Here is an 18,037-nt window from a genome sequence, read left to right as displayed (position 1 = left end):
TGTCCTAGTGTGAGGACTTAGTCGTGAGGCCAATGCATCTATGTGGTAACTTTAGAAGGGTTGAGCGAAATCGAGAGACGCAACGCAAGACACGGATTTAGACAGCTCTGAGCCCCGGGAAACATCATCCGGTAACAACCCTACGTGTTGTTTGTGGCTAGGTCTTATTATCATCATGAATGAGTCGCCGTAAACCGGCTCTCCCAGTTATCCCTAACCCTTCAGATTATCCCCCCCCCCCATTACGGGGTGCCTTGCCCCTCCTTATATATGTTGAAGGGGCGGGTTACATGTAGAGTCCATCTCGGGCTAAGACTTAAATTGTTCTGACTTCTCTTCATGGTCTTCTTAACGTCTTGGGCTTTATAACGTCTCGGGCTTCATAACCCCAAGCGACTCTATCTGCCGGGTTATGACTGTCAACCAGTTATCACTATCTGCCGGGTTATGACTGTCAACCAGTTATCACTGTCTGCCGGGTTATGACTGTCTGCCGGTTTATGATGGTCTGCTGAGTTATCATCTGACTTAACTCCTGTCGGGTTATCATCTGACTTAACTCATGTTGGGTTATCATCTGACTTAACTCCTGTCGGGTTATCATCTGACTTAACTCCTGCCGGGTTATCATTTGACTTAACTCCTGCCGGGTTATCATCTGACTTAACTCATGTCGGGTTATCATCTGACTTAACTCCTGCCGGTTTACCAAGTACCAGGCGGGTTATAACTCCGGTCGGGTTATACCGCGGGGTATATCCCCGACAGGGTACGTATTTCCACCGACATTGCATTCATGTTCACACATTTCATTTCAGTTGTCGGTGTCCACACTCTTCCATTGTATTATCCATGCTAAATTTATTTTCTCACTTTCTTCTTGTGTGTTTGAAAATTTTTGAGAAAATACAAAAATACTTCATGTTTCTTTTTGATTTTTCTTCCTAGCTTAAATTGTTGTAGTACTAAAAAGAAAACCAAAAAGATTTCCTTGTTCTTCTTTTGCTTGTTGGGAGCTTTCCCGTGTAAATAGTTTTTCTCGTTTTTGTTTTTTCCTTTTTATTAGCTTGTTTAAGAAAAATCAAAAACTCCAAAAAATATTTGAGTGTGTTTCTCTGAATTTCTTTTTCTTTCTTTTGAGTCATACCAAGGAGAAGACCACGATAAAAATGTCGAGTGGCTCTCATATGCATTACTGTTGATCTAACAGAGAGCCCATATTACCTTGTCTTCTCCTTTTGAATAAAATGTTTGCAGATTTCAGCTTAGTCCACGGCACTCTTGCATTATTATTATTTTCATATTGTTCGGTCGCGCAAGTGAAAGGCAATAATGACGATATTTGATGAACTGGTCGTGGCAGAGAGAAATGGGTATGAACTCGACTTGTTCTGTTTTTGTAAATATGTTTAACCTACTATCCATGATTAAGCCTAATATGATCAAACATGTTTGCAATGACAATTAGATATTATAGTTTCTCGTGCCATGCATATATAGCTAGGAGTGGATAATGATTTATCTTAGATGTCAACATTGCGTTAAAATGATTATGTTATAGTATGATGATATGGTATCCTCCTCTGAATGTTCGAGTGGCTTGACTTGGCACATGTTCATGCATGTAGTTGAATCAAAACCAACATAGCCTCTATGATATTTATGTTCATGGTGTTCATATCCTACTCATACTAGTATCCAATGTTACTTGTGCATAATGCATGTTCATGACCGTTCTTGCTCTCTAGCTGGCCGCTTGTCAACCCATTTGCTAGCCTTTGCCTATACTAAGCGGGAATTATGCTTGTGCATAAAAAACCTTGAACCCAAGTTATTCCAGATGAGTCCACCATACCTATCTATATGTGGTATTACCCTGCCGTCCTAAGTAAATTTGCATGTGCCACCTCTAAAAACTTCAAATAAATATCCTTTTTGTGTGCTTGGATTGTTCATAGAGCGACAGGAGGTAGTCAGTATCTTCCATGCTAAGCGGGCTAATCTCATGATGAGTGTTTATTCACTCGTCATTTCACGAGAAGGGACGGTAATATGGATTCTCAGTCCCGAATTGCAAAAAGGAAAGAGCTTACAAATAATCAAACAAAAACTCCTACAGAGTCATAACCTTTACTTTACCGCTTGGGAACCGCCACTAATGTGTTTAGCATGGAAGATATTGATAATTGATGGTCGCGAAGTAAAAAAGAAGGGTGCACCTCTCAAAATTTCATTTACCTCTATTTTAAAATTTTGAGCTCTGGCACCTCTGCAAATCACTGCTTCCATCTGCGAATGGACTATATATTTACTTTTATGTTGTGTCATCACCTTCTCAAATAAGCGCCAGAACTTGAGAGCACTTCTGTCATGCTTATGCATTGTGTGTAGCTAATATTGGGTGCATCATGGTTGGATCTTTTCTACCATGAATTGCAATGTTTAGTCGTTGCTTGAACTTTGGAGGTGCTCTGCATTTATGTTTTGCGGTCTCAGAAAGGGCTATCGAGATACCACTATTGTTGTCATATTATATCATGGTTGTTTTGACAACATGTTGTTGTTTGAGATATCTTATTATTGTTTGCTAGATGATTATGTCATTGATATGAGTTAATATAATTTTTAAGAGTTATTGTTGGCATGGTTAGTTATAATCTTGGCTGAAAACCTGGGTGTTGTTTAAGCTTATGTATGCAAACAAGAGCAAAAGAGTTCGTAAAAGTTTATCTTTTTCACTTTCAGTTTATCAACTAAATTGCTTGAGGACAAGCAAAGGTTTAAGCTTGGGGGAGTTGATACGTCTCCGTTGTATCTACTTTTCCTAACGCTTTCCCTCTTGTTTTGGACTCTAATTTGCATGATTTGAATGAAACTAACCCAGACTGACGTTGTTTTCAGGAGAACTACCATGGTGTTGTTTTTGTGCAGAAATAAAAGTTCTCGGATTGGAACAAAACTTTGCGAGGAATTTTTATATGAATAAAAAAATATTGGAGCCGAGAACCATCAGAGGGTGGCACCTGGGTGGGCACAACACACCAGGGCGCCCCCCGCCCCTCCACGCGCGCCAGGTGGGTTGTCCCCACCTGGTGGCCCCGCAACCCCTGAAACCGACGCTATAAAATCCCATTTTTTCAGAAAAAATCAAGGAGGAAGAATTATCGCGTTTCACGAGACAGAGGCGCCGTCACCTCCTGTTCTTCATCGGGAGGCCAGATCTGGAGTCCGTTTGGGGCTCTGGAGAGAGGGGTCTTCGATCTTCGTCATCACCAACCCTCCTCCATCGCCAATTCCATGATGCTCTCCACCGGGAGTGAGTAATTCCTTCGTAGGCTCGCTAGTCGGTGAGGAGTTGGATGAGATTCATCATGTAATTGAGTTAGTTTTGTTAGGGCTTGATCCCTAGTATCCACTATGTTGTAAGATTGATGTTGCTATGACTTTGCCATGCTTAATGCTTGTTACCTTAGACCCGGGTGCCATGATTTCATATCTGAACCGTTTATGTTGTCACCATTATATCTATGTTCTAGATCCAATCTTGCAAGTTATAGTCACCTACTACGCATTATGATCTGGCAACCCCGGAGTGACAATAGTTGGGAAACTTCCCAGTGATGATCGTAGTTTGAGGAGTTCATGTATTCGCCGTGTGTTAATGCTTTGTTCCGGTTCTCTATTAAAACGAGGCCTTAATATCCCTTAGTTTCCAATAGGACCCTGTAACGCCCTGAGACCGACGCTCAAGACGGCTTCCATGTTTTTCGTTGTTGTCATGTGTTTCGTTTGTTTGTTGCTTTCATCATGTCATTTAATTTTGTAAAACTTAACTAAATAAATTGCATGGATCTTCGGTCCATTTAAACCGAGAGAATTCACATGGTGATTCTCTTTATAACATATCCTCCCAATATTAGGGAACTATAATAAATATTCCATTCTTTTGGAATTAACCATAACACACGTGCAAAAATATTTCCCATGCCTATTCCTCTTCGAGTTTGACCCCAAATCTTGTCCACAATTATTTATCTCTTTTATCGAGGCTCCTCTAAAAAACCGAACATTTTTGGACCTTCTTTTTACCAAGTCCTAGTTCAAACCCATTTGAATTAAATTCAAATGAGTTTGAATTTACATCTTTCAATCTTGGCCTTTTCTATTTTCTCGGAACAAACTCATTTTTTATGAGTCCGGGAAACTTAACCGCATGTCCAAATTCTTCCTCTAACCTTCTCTTCTCTCTTTTCCTTTCTCTTAATTCTGTGTTATTGAAAAGAAAAAAAAGGAAATAGGGGAGAGAGAGAAGAGAGTCCAGCCCAGTTGGGCCTCTCATCGGTCCAACCTCCCCTTAGCCCCGCTGGCCTCTTGGGCCTGACTTCCAGGCCGGCCCATCCATCTCTAGGCCCAGCCAGCGCCCTTCCTAACCCTAGCTGCCAGGGAGCCTGATTCCTCTCTCTCGCTCGCTCGCTATCCCTAACTCCCTCGCTCCCCATCTCTCTCCCGATAGCGCCGCCACCAACGCACGCAAGAGGAGCCCCGCGCTCGATTACCCAGCGCCACCAGCCTCGAGGAGCTCCCCCCCGTCCTTGATCCGTCGTGCCCGCGCCGCTGCCGGCCCTCCTGCTGCCACCTCCACCACCAGATCAGGCCGCCTTCGCCGCCCTTGCCCGTTCCCGGCCGGGCCATGTCCACACCTCCGGCGCGCCAAGCTCGCCGCCTCCGCCTCTTGCAGCCTCCGCTCAATCGGGAGAGGAGCTCCCGATCCTTGTGCCGCTCGTCCTCGTCGTTTTGGCCGAAGCTCGCCGGGGCCCTAGCACCGGTCGCCGTCGTCCTCGCCCTGCGAACTCACCATGGCGCCGCTGCCCTCCTATAGCTGCTGCTATGCTCGCTGCCACACCTCCTGTCGGCCCCTGCCGATGCCTCGGCGCTCGCGCCCGCTAAGTCTGTTGCCGCCTCTTGCCTCATCCATCTCCGCTCCGTACATGGCACCGAAGACCAGCAGCTCTGTCCGCCTCCGTACGCCTCACATGTTGCATGCCTCTGTCGCGAGCGCCTTGTCGAGGTCGTGGTTTGCCTGGGGCCGACCATTCCCTTCGCGTGCACGACCAGCTGACCTCGTCTCCCTCCATTCTGATGCTGCACTAGAACTTGCCAAGTGCCATGACGCCCTGGATACGTTAAGGTCAACTCCATCGCCAAGAACGACTACATGATAACCCTGGATATGGGATTGCAAAATGCCAAGTACCCTTCAGTTCAGCAAGACCGGCAAGTACGAATACCGCACTGGGTCGACAAGTTCAGTGATCACCAAGTACCCTCTCCGGATCGTCGAGTTGGTCTACAAAATGTGTACCACTACGTCGGAGACCTCAGATCCGTCAAGTTCCATCCCAAACGTGTACGACTGCTTCGACGACACCCCATGAACGTCTACTTGCCCTACGTCCCATCGAACCCGAACCGTCTCAACCGCACGCTCCAAAGGTATAACCGCCGAGAACGACCGCCCGTGGATGAATGCATGTGTTGTATGAGATGCATGTTTAGATGTTGTATCTGCCCGTGAACGATTGTCTTTGTCACTCATTTCCATGCCACTAACCCGTGGGAACCCGGTATCTAGGATCACCCCACCATCCTTGCTTGACACGCTCCCGCCACACTACATTTTGCACCGGTATCTCCGTGAGCTATCGGAACCGATATGTTTCCATGGCATCATTTTCGGATTCATCGCCGTGGCACCCTTTCTTTCCACCACGGTGACAAATGCTTCATAATATGCTCATGTCAACGTTTTCATAAAAATTGCATAAAACTTGCACATGTCATCCGCATCATGATAATAACCTTTAAAATGTTTAAAATTGTTGTTTACTTTAAATTGCTAAATGCATGTGGGGATTTACCGGAATGGTTATTTGTTGCTTCCGGCCTCACTTAAAATTGCCTAAAATGTGTAGTTTACTTATGCTTCACCTCTTGCCATGATTAACAACATTTAATTTTGTTGGGTAGATAAATGGGAGAGAACTAAATAATCAAATCTGGTGTTTCGTCAATATGCAACTCATTGCATATTGAGCTCCACTTAATTTGTAGTATTGTTTGTTGCACTTTGCCATGACATGACTCTTTAACCGGACATGCATCATACTTGATTGTGCATCTTGCCATGATTATGCTTGTTGGTTTACCATGTGGTTTGCCCCTTTCCGGTGTTGCTCCTTCTTGTTAGTTCTGGTAACGTCGCGTTTGTGAGGATCCGTTCGACTATGCATGTTTGTCTTCTTCTTGGACTCGTTCTTCTTCCTTGCGGGATTTCAGGCAAGATGACCATACCCTCGAAATCACTTCTATCTTTGCTTGCTAGTTGTTCGCTCTATCGCTATGTCGCGCTACCTACCACTTGTCATATCATGCCTCCCATATTGCCATGTCAAGCCTCTAACCCACCTTCCTAGCAAACCGCTGTTTGGCTATGTTACCGCTTTTGCTCAGCCCCTCTTATAGCGTTTCTAGTTGCAGGTGAAGTTGAAGCTCGTTCCTTGTTGGAACATGGATATGTTGGGATATCACAATATCTCTTATTTAATTAATGCATCTATATACTTGGTAAAGGGTGGAAGGCTCGGCCTTATGCCTGGTGTTTTGTTCCACTCTTGTCGCCCTAGTTTCCGTCATACCGGTTTTATGTTCCTTGATTTTGCGTTCCTTGTGCGGTTGGGTGGTATGGGAACCCCTTGACAATTCGCTTTGAATAAAACTCCTCCAGCAAGGCCCAACCTTGGTTTTACCATTTGCCTCACCACAACCTATTACTTTTCCCTTGGGAGTCATGCCCCCGAGGGTCATCTATCTTTATTTTTACCCCCCCCCCCCCCCCGGCCAGTGCTTCTCTAAGTGTTGGTCCAAACCGAGCTGCCTGTGGGGCCACCTCGGGAAAACTTGAGGGATGGTTTTACTCGTAGCTAGTCTCATCCGGTGTTGCCCTGAGAATGAGATACATGCGACTCCTATCAGGATTGTCGGCACATCAGGCGGCTTTGCTGGTCTTGTTTTACCATTGTCGAAATGTCTTGTAACCGGGATTCCGAGACTGATCGGGTCTTTCCGGGAGAAGGAATATCCTTAGTTGTCCGTGAGAGCTTGTGATGGGCTAAGTTGGGACACCCCTGCAGGGTATAAACTTTCGAGAGCCGTGTCCGCGGTTATGTGGCAGATGGGAATTTGTTAATGTCCGGTTGTAGAGAACTTGACACTTGACTTAACTAAAATACATCAACCGTGCGTGTAACCGTGATGGTCTCTTCTCGGCGGAGTCCGGGAAGTGAACACGGTCTTGTGTTATGCTTGAACGTAAGTAGTTTCAAGATCACTTCTTGATCACTTCTAGCTTCTCGACCGTTGCGTTGCTTCTCTTCTCGCTCTTATTTGCGTATGTTAGCCACCATATATGCTTAGTGCTTGCTGCAGCTCCACCTCATTACCTTACCCTACCCATAAGCTTAAATAGTCTTGATCTCGCGGGTGTGAGATTGCTGAGTCCTCGTGACTCACAGATACTTCCAAACAGTTGTAGGTGCCGATGTTGCCAGTGCAGGTGATGCTACCGAGCTCAAGTGGGAGCTCGATGAAGATCTTGATCGTTATTTTGTGTCTTTTCCGGTTGATCAGTAGTGGAGCCCAGTTGGGATGATCGGGGATCTAGCATTTGGGGTTGTCTTCTTTTATTTTGGTTCCGTAATCGAACCTTGATTGTACTCTGGATGATGTATGTTTAACTTGTTATTTGTGTGAAGTGGCGATTGTAAGCCAAGTCTTTATCCCTTTCTTATTCAATACATGGGATTGTGTGAAGATTACCCCACTTGCAACTAAACCACTATGCGGTTATGCCTCTAAGTCGTGCCTCGGCACGTGGGAGATATAGCCGCATCCTGGGTGTTACAGACCCCGCTGCCACGGGAGGGTAGGACAAAAGATGTCATGCAAGTTCTTTCCATAAGCACGTATGACTATTTACGGAATACATGCCTACATTATATTTATGAACTGGAGCTAGTGCTGTATCGCCCTAGGTGATGACTGTTATATGATGAATATCATTCAACAAATTGTCGATCCAATGCCTACGATTTTCCTACATATTGATCTTGCTAAGCTACTACTACAAAACTATTACTATCACTGTTACCGTTACTGTTGCTGCTACCACTACTATCAAATCTATCATATTACTGTGCTACAGATCACTTTGCTGCAGATAGTTAATCTCCAAGTGTGGTTGAATTGACAACTCAATTGCTAATACTTGCAAATATTCTTTGGCTCCCCTTGTGTCGAATCTATAAATTTGGGTTGAATATTGTACCCTCGAAAACTGTTGCGATCCCCTATACTTGTGGGTTATCAAGTATACCCATGTGTATCTTGAATAATCATCTGCAATCACTAAGCAATATTTTCTTCCCCCAAGACTATCAAAAGATGGAGGACCAAAGAGATCCATGTGAAGGAGCTCCAAGGACCTCTTCGAATAAATGATAGTCGTGGGTCGGTGAGCCGTCTCATGTAGCTTTCCTCCAATACAAGCACAGCAAACACAGTCTTTGGCAAAACTCACATTTGTTAGTCCACAAACGTGATCCCCTTTGAGGAGACTTTGCAAAGATCTCATATTAACGTGTGCTAAACGGTGATGCCAGAGCCACCCTACATCAACTTTAGCCATTAGGCAAGTCGCGGTCTTAGTGGGTCGCTCCGAAAAGTTAACCACATAAAGACCGTTATCGACATGCCGAACAAAGGCTACTTTAAGAGTCTTGCTCCACAAAAGGGCCACGATATCAAGATCAAAGAATGTTGCAAAGCCCCTGAGTGCAAGTTGACGAATGGAAAGTAAATTGTATGCAAGGGTCTCAATAAGCATGACCTTCTCAATAGATAAGTCTTGAGAAATGACAACCTTGCCAAGATCCAATACCTTAGATGTTAAAGCATCACCAAATTGGAGATGGGTGCGCATAGATGGGGTTGGTTGCACGTCCACCACCAAGTCCTTGCTCCCGATCATATGATTTCTCGCTCCACTATCGAGCAACCATGACACCCCACTGGAAGCAAACTCCTACAAGAGATCAATGCTTGGATTTAGGTACCCATTTTTAATGGGTCCTTTGATATTAGTAACAATGGTCTTAGGAACCCAAATAGACCATTCAATGTACTCATAAGAAGAACCAACAAATTTGGCATAAACATGCCCATCACTAGCACGGCATAAAACATAAGGATTAAAGTTGTCGGCTTTGTTGGGAGGGAATGTCTTGCCCTTCTTGGCATTACCACCTACAACCTTATCCTTCTTATTCTCATGAGCACCCTCTCCCTCCTTGACAAATACTTCCTTGAGAGGGAGAGGTTGCTTGGTCTTGCTCTTCTTCTTCTTCTTCTTCTTCTTTGACTTGGATACAAACCCAAGTCCCTCCTTTGCCACAACTTCCTTTTGATTGCTCAAAAGGTCATTGATGTTCTTCTTACCTTGTATGCAAGTCACAAGGCCTTTCTTAAGTTGCTCTTTCGACTTGGCATTCTCCTCCACAAGGTGCACATGCTCACAACAAGGGTTGGCATGGGCGTTATCAATTAATACAAAAGGAGGGAAAATGGCTATCTCATTGGTTAGCTTCACTTGGAGTTGATCACGAGACTCCTTGAGAGAAGCATGAGCACTATTTAAGGCCTTATGAGCCTTGTCAAGTAACTCAAACTCTTCCTTGAGTCTTGCAGGGCCAACCCCAAGTTCAACCTTCTTGGATTTAAGCACACAAGCGAGAACAAGTGCATGATCATGATCTTTCCTTAATTTAGCAAGGTCAACATTTTGTGGCTCCTCAAGAGTCGAACGAAGACCTCGCTCTTCCTCCAGAACAATGGAAGATCTGCTATCTCATCGTCATAGGCACAGCTATGCCCCTCCATCTCAGTGATGGTCTCCTCATGAGACTCAATGATGTCATTGGCCTCATCTGGTTGTTCCAAGAGAGCAACGAAGTGCTTCTTGGTCTCACCTTTGAGCTTACACGAGAACTTCTCAAACTCATTCTCATCCACACAATCCAACAAGGATTAGTTGTGATGGAAGTTTTGATGTTGGAGGTTACCTTGTTGATGCCTTTTGCCATGAGGCACTTTGGGATGAGGCTCTCGTTGGGGGCATCAAAGAGAGACACCAAGGTTGGAGAATAGGTGGCAATGGCCACGGAGGCCATCGTCATCCCTTCACCACTTGCATGCATCATCGTCATCGAAGATGTACTCTTCATGCACCACCAACCCCTTTTGTGTCACCCTCTTGGCGAATGTGTTCTTGTTGGGGAAGGGCTTCGCCTTGTCTTTGCAAATGATCTTGCCACCATTGTCTTCCCTCTTCTCATAGGGGCAATCCACCACAAAGTGACTCAAATTACCGCTGTTGTAGCAAGTTCTCACACATTGATTGCCCTTGGAGCCACTTGAGTTGTTCTTGGAGAAGTTGGGCCTTGAGTTTCACTTGTTGCCCCAAAATTGCCTTGACGCAAGAGCTGTGTGCTCATGGTAAGCATATTTTGTGTCTTCGGGGCAACTCTCCTCTTCTTCCTCTTCTTCTTCCGGGATATCCATGGCCTTCAAAGCTAAGTTGGGTGAGGATTTCTTTGATCGTTGGACATGAGCTAGAGCGTTGTCGGCGGTCTTGTTCAAGATGTTCTTAGAAATAAATGCATCCAACACGTCACTTCATGATAATGTGCGGAAGTCCGGTCTTTGATGGATCAGGAGGACATGGCCTTGTTGTTGGCATGATGGCCTTGAGGAACTTGCACTTGATCCAACTATCATCTGTGTCCTTGCTCCCATGATCTCGGAGTGAGACCACGATAGTTGTCAATCTTCAGTGGAGCTCACGAGGATCTTCATCTTCATTCATCACAAACTGATAGGATTCATCAAGGATCACCTCAAAGTTGGAGCGTTGAATACTCGAGCTTCCCTTGTACAAAGAGATAATGTGTTCCCATGCATCTTTTGCAAGAGTGAATGGGCGTAAATGAGCAAGCTCTTCGGGAGGCATTGTGACTTGAATAATGAACAAGGCGGAGTGGTTGTATTGATTGTCCACTTCTTCTCTTGGAGTAAAGTTGTTTGGATCATGCGGGTAGAAGCCTTGTTCAATGATTCTCCAAAGATGTGTTGAGCTTTGATTCAAATGAGACTTGATACGAAAAACCCAATTTGGAAAATCATTTAACAAAAGCTTAGGAGGAGGACAAGAGGGTTGATATGAAGTGCATGGACCGATCCTCCATAGCTCGGGGGAGGGGCAACTGCAGCATGGATGCCCGTCCTATTCCTTCCTTGGGGAAAAGGATTCTTATCACTACTAGCCCCCTCCTTACCGGAGTTGGCATCCGACTCTGCGGTAATGGGTTTAACCACTTGAAGCGGATGTAGAAAGTTTGAGACCGTCAAGGAAATTAAACAAGGATTTGACTTCGGTCTTCATAGAGGTCCTAAGTGAGGCAATAGCTTCATGTAGGTCCTCTCGTGTGACCATGGCCACCGCCTCGGCCGTGGGTAGTTCATCCGCACATGGACCGTCATCAACCATACTCTTTAGGCGGTTAAGCCCTTAAAAAGAGACGAGGCTCTGATACCAATTAAAATGATCGATATGGTTTACTAGAGGGGGGTGAATAGGCAACTACCAATTTTTAGCTTTTCTTATCAAATTAGGTTTAGCAACCAATAGGTTGTCTACTTGTCTAGATATGCAACTAGGTGAACAACCTATATGATGCTAACAACACCACAAGAAAGCCATGAGTACAACACAATAATAGCTTGCACAAAGTAAAGGTAAGAGATAACCACAAGTGGAGCCGGTGGAGACGATGATGTATTACCGAAGTTCCTTCCTTTTGAAGGGAAGTACGTCTCCGTTGAAGCGGTGTGGAGGCACAATGCTCCCCAAGGAGCTACTAGGGCCACCTTATTCTACTCACGCCCTCGCACAATGCAAGATGTTGTGCTTTCACTAGTGGTGCACTTGAAGGTGGCAACTGGACCTTTACAAACAAGGTTGGGGATCTCTCCACAACTTAATTGGAGGCTTCCAACACCACCACGAAGCTTCACCATAATGGATTGTGGCTTCGAGGTGACCTCTACAATTTAGGGTCCTCAAACACCCAAAAGTAACAAGATCCGCAAGGGATTAGTGGGGGGAATCAAATATCTCTTGGTGGAAGTGTAGATCGGGGCCCTCTCAACCAAACCCTAGAAAATCAACAAGTTTTGTTGGCTGGGCCTGGGAGAGAGATCGGACAAAAATGGAGCTTTGAGCAACAATGGAGTTTCGAAGGATAAGAGGTAGGTCTTCTTGGGGAAGAATACCCCCTATATATATTGGAAACGAATACAATCATGTTTTCTGTGCACAACCCACACACAAGTGGTACTTCTGCTTTAGGAGTGGTACTACCGCTCGGGTGGTAGTTCTAGTAGTACAGTGTATGGGCGAAGCACCCCGAGGCGGTAGTGCCACCGGAGCGGTACTACATCTCGCCCCAGCGGTACTACCGCTGAGGTTGCAGTACACAGGAAGTAGAGGTGGTAGGGCTGAGTACGACGGCAGTACCGCAGCAGCGGTACTACCACACGTTACTGGGGCCCTACTGCCGCGAAGTGGCAAACGAGTCTAGAGGCGATAAAATAAGCGGTAGTAGCAGTGGTAGTGACTAGACGGTAGTACCGCTCAACTGCCGCTCTATTTCCGCTTAGCGTTCTCGGTAACAACGAGATCAGCGGTACTAGAGTGGTGGTAGAGGTGGAAGTACCGCAAGCAGTACTACTGCCTTACTGTCGTTGGGCCCGAATAGACAACAGAAGACCCAAAATAAGCGGTAGTACACACGATACTGGAACAACGGAAGAAATCGGTCATGTTATGCATAGAAAGTGGAATTGCGAGTACCCTTTGAGCATCAATTGGCCACAATATTTCTCTCACCAAATCTTCATCCCAAGATCGTGACTGGGTCAATAAGGTCACAAACCTTAGATAGAAGATGCCCCCTTCTAGGAGTAATAATTTTCCTATTTGCACAGTTAGGGATCCAGACATCTCTCCAAATATCAATATTATGTCCATTTCCAACTCGCCAGATATAACCGTTTTTTAGACAATTCACTCCCGCCATAATACTTTACCAAGTAAAAGAGGAACCCTTTTTTAGAGTTGCACTTATTAAATCGCCCTCCGGGGAATATTTAGCTCTCAAGATAGTAGCACATAAAGACTCATGATTATCAAGCAAACGCCACGCTTGTTTGGCTAACAATGCCATATTGAAACCGTGTATTTCTCGGGAACCCATACCTCCTTGGTCTTTTGGGACACGCATCTTCCATCGCGTCATCCAATGCATTCTCTTCTTATTGTCCTTGTCACCCCATCAAAATTGCAACATCGCGTAGATAATTCCCTTACAATTTTTTTTAGGAATTTTAAAGACGAGCATGGCATAAACAGGGATAGCTTGTACAACATATTTGAACAAAATTCCCTTTCCTCCCGCGAATAGCAAGTTTTCTTTCTATCCACTAATTTTCATAATAATTCAATCAATCAGGAATTTGAAACAATCACTTTTGTCCATACCCATATTTGAAATAGAGCAGTCAATCCCTCTATACATAGCAAGAATAAGTATGAAGAGAGAGGGTCTCCCTGCCTTAATCCTCTAGTAGGTTTGAAACTCACAGTTTCTTTTGTATTAAAACGAACCCGGTACTCCACTGAGGTTACACATTGCATGATTAAATTTACCCATTTCTCTTGAAATCCCAATCTGAGCATAATCTTCTTCAGAAAAGACCACTCTACTCAGTCATATACTTTGTGCATATCCAGTTTAATGGCACACAGACCCTCTTTACCATTCCTTTTTTTTCTTTATAGTATGGAAGCATTCATATGTCACTAAGATATTGTCTGTAATCATTCGTCCTGGCACAAACGCACTCTAAGTTGCGTTGATAATATCTAAAAGGATCTTCTTCAAAGGGCCGCAATCATTTCTGAAATTACCTTGTACACAACATCGCATAGACTAATTGGTCGAAATTGAGTTACCTTTTCGCAAGATACTCCCTCCGTTTCTAAATACAAGTCTTTTCAGACATTTTAATATAAACTACATACGAATGTATATAGACATATTTTAGAGTGTAGGTTCATTCATTTTACTCCGTATGTAGTCACTTATTGGAATTTCTAAAAAGATTTATATTTAGAAACGGAGGGAGAGGGAGAGGGAGTAGATGACACCCACATGCGACATGGCAGGTGACCAACGCACGCGTCAGCTCGGTTGCCTGATCCTGATCTTTTACTCGGAGAACGATCAAGATTAAACCTGTGGTTTTATATGCTGATAAGTGACGACATACCAATGCACAGGGATTAATGTTTGCTTTGTCAAGTGAGGAACTCAATTATAGTGTGTGGTATATCGTATAATTGGCACAAATGTTTTAAAGCATTGCCTCATTAGTTGTCAAAGTAATGCCAAATAACGCTATCAGCTGACCACTAGAAAATCAATCATGTAGGAATATAATTCATCCAATTAAACGGAAATACCAAAACAAGTCATGTAATTTCGAATTCTTTCGACACGACCCTCCATGTTTTTCCTTTGTGCTTCATCCAAAAGCAACTCCCATGTTTTATACCTAGGCACTATCTCACTACCAACCATCTCTTCAAACAGCTGATATGCCCAGTCAGTCTCACCCACCCTGCAAAGACCATGGATCAGAAGACTGTATGTATCCACATCTAAACATAGACTTTGTTTATTGATCAGCTCATTCAACAAGTTCCGAATGGAATCAGCTTGGCCTCTTCTACTTAAAAACAGTCTGAGAAGTGGCCGATATGTCTGAAGATCAGGCTTACAAGAGTGCGCCTCCATTTCTTTCAGCACATTGAGAGCATCTTCATCTCGGTCTTTCTGGCAAAAGATTGATATCATGGTGTTATAGGTAGCCAAACTACGGGGCACGCCATTCATTGGCATCTCCACTTGAAACACCTGGGAAGCTTCAGACAGATAGCCCGCATTACCAAGCACGTTAATCAAGGAATTGTAGAACAATGTATCGGGCTTACAGCCAGAGGACTTCATTCTATTAGATACACTCAGAGCTTCTTCGAACATATGGCATTTTGACAGTGAGGTCATGATCATAGTGAAAGTAATGACGTTTGGATGGCAGCCTTCAGAACACATCCAATCAAGAATTTCATAGACCATCCTAAAATTGTGTTGCTTGCAGTAAGCTTCAAGGACAGCAGTGTAGGTGATAACTGAAGGCGCAAACCCCCGGGCTTTCATTTCCTCAATTGTCCACTTTGCCTCCTCGATTCTACGTGCACTGCACCAGCCATGGACGAAAATGTTGAATGTGTATGCATCAGGTTGAATGTGCGGACTGAGCACGAGAAAGACCTTACGTGCTACTTCAACCTTCTTTTCTTTGCAAAGTGCATCAAGCAGAACGTTCATAGTCTCTGTATTCCTCTCCAGCCCCATGTCCTCCAGCTTATCGAACAACATGACAGCATCCTTCCATCTCCTTGCACCTGCCAGCCTCCTGATGCTCTTCGCAGCTGTCTCGACAGTCACAAGGCCTCTGCAGTGCATGTCAGACAATAGATCCCACATCTGGTCAATCTGCCTCATCTTCCCAAGCAAGTCGATCATCCGACTACAAGCATATGCCGTGTGCTTGTAATTGCCACTCAACTGTGCCCACTGAAAAAGACCAAAAGCAGATTTCCAGTCATCCCCAAACTTACACAACAAGCTGTCCACAGTGTTACTTGTAAGCTGAATTCCCGGACAGTCAACCCCAAGGGACTGAACCAAATCCTGCACATTTCCATTGCGTGCCTTCAAAAGAGAACTCCTGATCTGCACTGCTGACGCTTCTTCCTCCTTCGTGAGGTCAATACTGTTAAGATCTCGATTCGAGTGTGTAACTGATGATAACGATAATCTACAAGGAAGGAGTAATTGCAGGGCTCTCTTAGCACTGTGGCGGCGCCAGAGACTCAGCTGAGACATCCGGTGGTAGGACTAGAAATTAGCCAGCCTGGGTGCTGAATATCACAGTCGCTAAATAATAATAGCTAACAGCAGCAAGATGAAACCATAACCAATTGCAGATACTTCCTTGAGTTCCTTCTAGTATCACCCATGTATTGCCAAAGCCTGGAATCTACCAACATCCACCCATGGCATGGCAGGAGCCAGCTCAACACAGAGTCTCTTCTGATTGGTGCTAATGGATCTGGTTCCTACATTCCCTAGTAAAAAAACAAATGATACAAGATGATATATATTAGTTCTAGTAATCAATGTGTTTGGTTTAGTGATCAGTACAGGTCAGCAGCAGCCAAGACAAGACAAAATATAGGTGGAGCTCATAGACCAAAGCAAACTTGACTGTGGCAGAACTAAACAAGATTGTCTGGGGCCAGTGGCGAATCCAGGAAGAAAATGTAGGGTGGACTCAAAGTTAGCAGTGAGAAAACTAAACGCCCTTTTGAAAAGAAAATACTCATTATCTCTGGATTCTGTCGTCCAAATTACTACTAGGTACATGTAATATTTACTGGAATATTTCTGGATTTTCTCAAAAAGATCAAATTTGAATCTTTTTAGCACATGTAGTTAAGGGAAGGGGTTCTAAATCCTTAACTGGGACAGCTTTAGGTTCAACAAGAGGAGTGCTTGAACTACTTGCATGATCATATTCGTGCTCTTCATTTTTATAGATCGGCAAATAAGTTGTATTGGATACCACATCAATTAACAGCAGCTAACAGCACATGAATTGTACTCCCTCTGTACCGAAATACTAGTAGTTGAGGAAAACTAATAAAAGTTTCCCCAGCAATAAGTATTGTGGTACAGAGGGGGTAGTAATTAACTAACAGTACATGAACTGGCTTAGCAAAATATTGAGGATTTGACTGACATGTACCTTGATTTTGCTGGATGCCGCTAGGTCGTGGGCGGTGTGCCCGCGGCTCCTGGATCCTGGCGCGGGAGCCGGCTGCTGCTTCGTAATCCCGACGCTAGGCGGCTAGGGTCCGCCGCTCAACAGCCGCTGCTGCTTGTCGTTGGCGCGCGGGGCGTGGATGATGCTTGCCGTGGGCCACAGGGCACGGGCTGCTGCTTGCCGCCGGAAAAGCTAACCACTGTCGCCGGCTCGCCGGGCGCCGGCTGCTGGTTGCCCTGCGTCCGCTCGTCGCTAGCTAGGGTTAGAGGCTCGAGCCCAGCGTTCGCTGCTCGCTAATGGCGGCTGTTCGTGTTGGAGTTGGACGAAACAGATCGTGCTGGAAAAGTGCATGGGCTGTGGGCTGCGGAGGTGGCTAATGGGCTGGAGTAAGATTGATATAGAAATATAAAATTGGTTTGTTGGATGACACGCTTCAGCCTCTTGAAAGTTCAAACCGTGGGCAACTAGCTAGGGTGTCGCGAACCAATCTGTGATTGGATGGTTGAAGGGACTGTGATATCTCCAGTTCACTAGGGTTCAAGTCATGTTGCTCGCATTTATTCCTGAATTTATTTCAGGATTTCCGGCAATGCGCATTTTCGGCCAACGATGACTAACTAAATTTCAAGATAATATACTGACTCGAAATATCATAGATAGAATAGACATATAGAATTTTTGGTCGACAAATTTGAAGGAATCATTGAGTTAAAAAGGAGCAAAGAATGACAAAAGACGAGACTCTACTAGTCTTCACTCTTGTGGTTTCCTCTTCCTCGGTTTCTGTTTTCTTATTCGGGATCTTGCTTTTCATGGTTCTCATCTATGCAACTCGCGATTTTCATGAGAGAACCAATCCAAGTTGGTGAAGATCATGATTTGGGCTGAGGTAAGTGTATGCACGTGTATATAA

General features: G+C 44.6%; 1 protein-coding gene across 1 annotated transcript; it reads right to left on the bottom strand.

Annotated features, from left to right (window-relative positions):
- Positions 1 to 14,659: 14,659 nt before the first annotated feature.
- Positions 14,660 to 17,495, bottom strand: LOC125513160 (pentatricopeptide repeat-containing protein At3g04130, mitochondrial-like). Its single transcript, XM_048678193.1, has 2 exons — positions 17,107 to 17,495; positions 14,660 to 16,426 (listed from the first exon to the last, which is right to left on the bottom strand). The coding sequence occupies exon 2, from the start codon at positions 16,182 to 16,184 to the stop codon at positions 14,682 to 14,684; it is 1,503 nt and encodes a 500-aa protein (XP_048534150.1). The 5' UTR covers positions 16,185 to 16,426; positions 17,107 to 17,495; the 3' UTR covers positions 14,660 to 14,681.
- Between the last annotated feature and the right edge of the window lie 542 nt (positions 17,496 to 18,037).

This window comes from Triticum urartu, chromosome 6, assembly GCF_003073215.2.
Source record: "Triticum urartu cultivar G1812 chromosome 6, Tu2.1, whole genome shotgun sequence".
In the NCBI taxonomy this organism is placed as follows: Eukaryota; Viridiplantae; Streptophyta; class Magnoliopsida; order Poales; family Poaceae; genus Triticum; species Triticum urartu.
The sequence above is the reverse complement of the archived record's forward strand: the minus strand, read 5'-3'. Positions and strand labels throughout refer to the sequence as shown.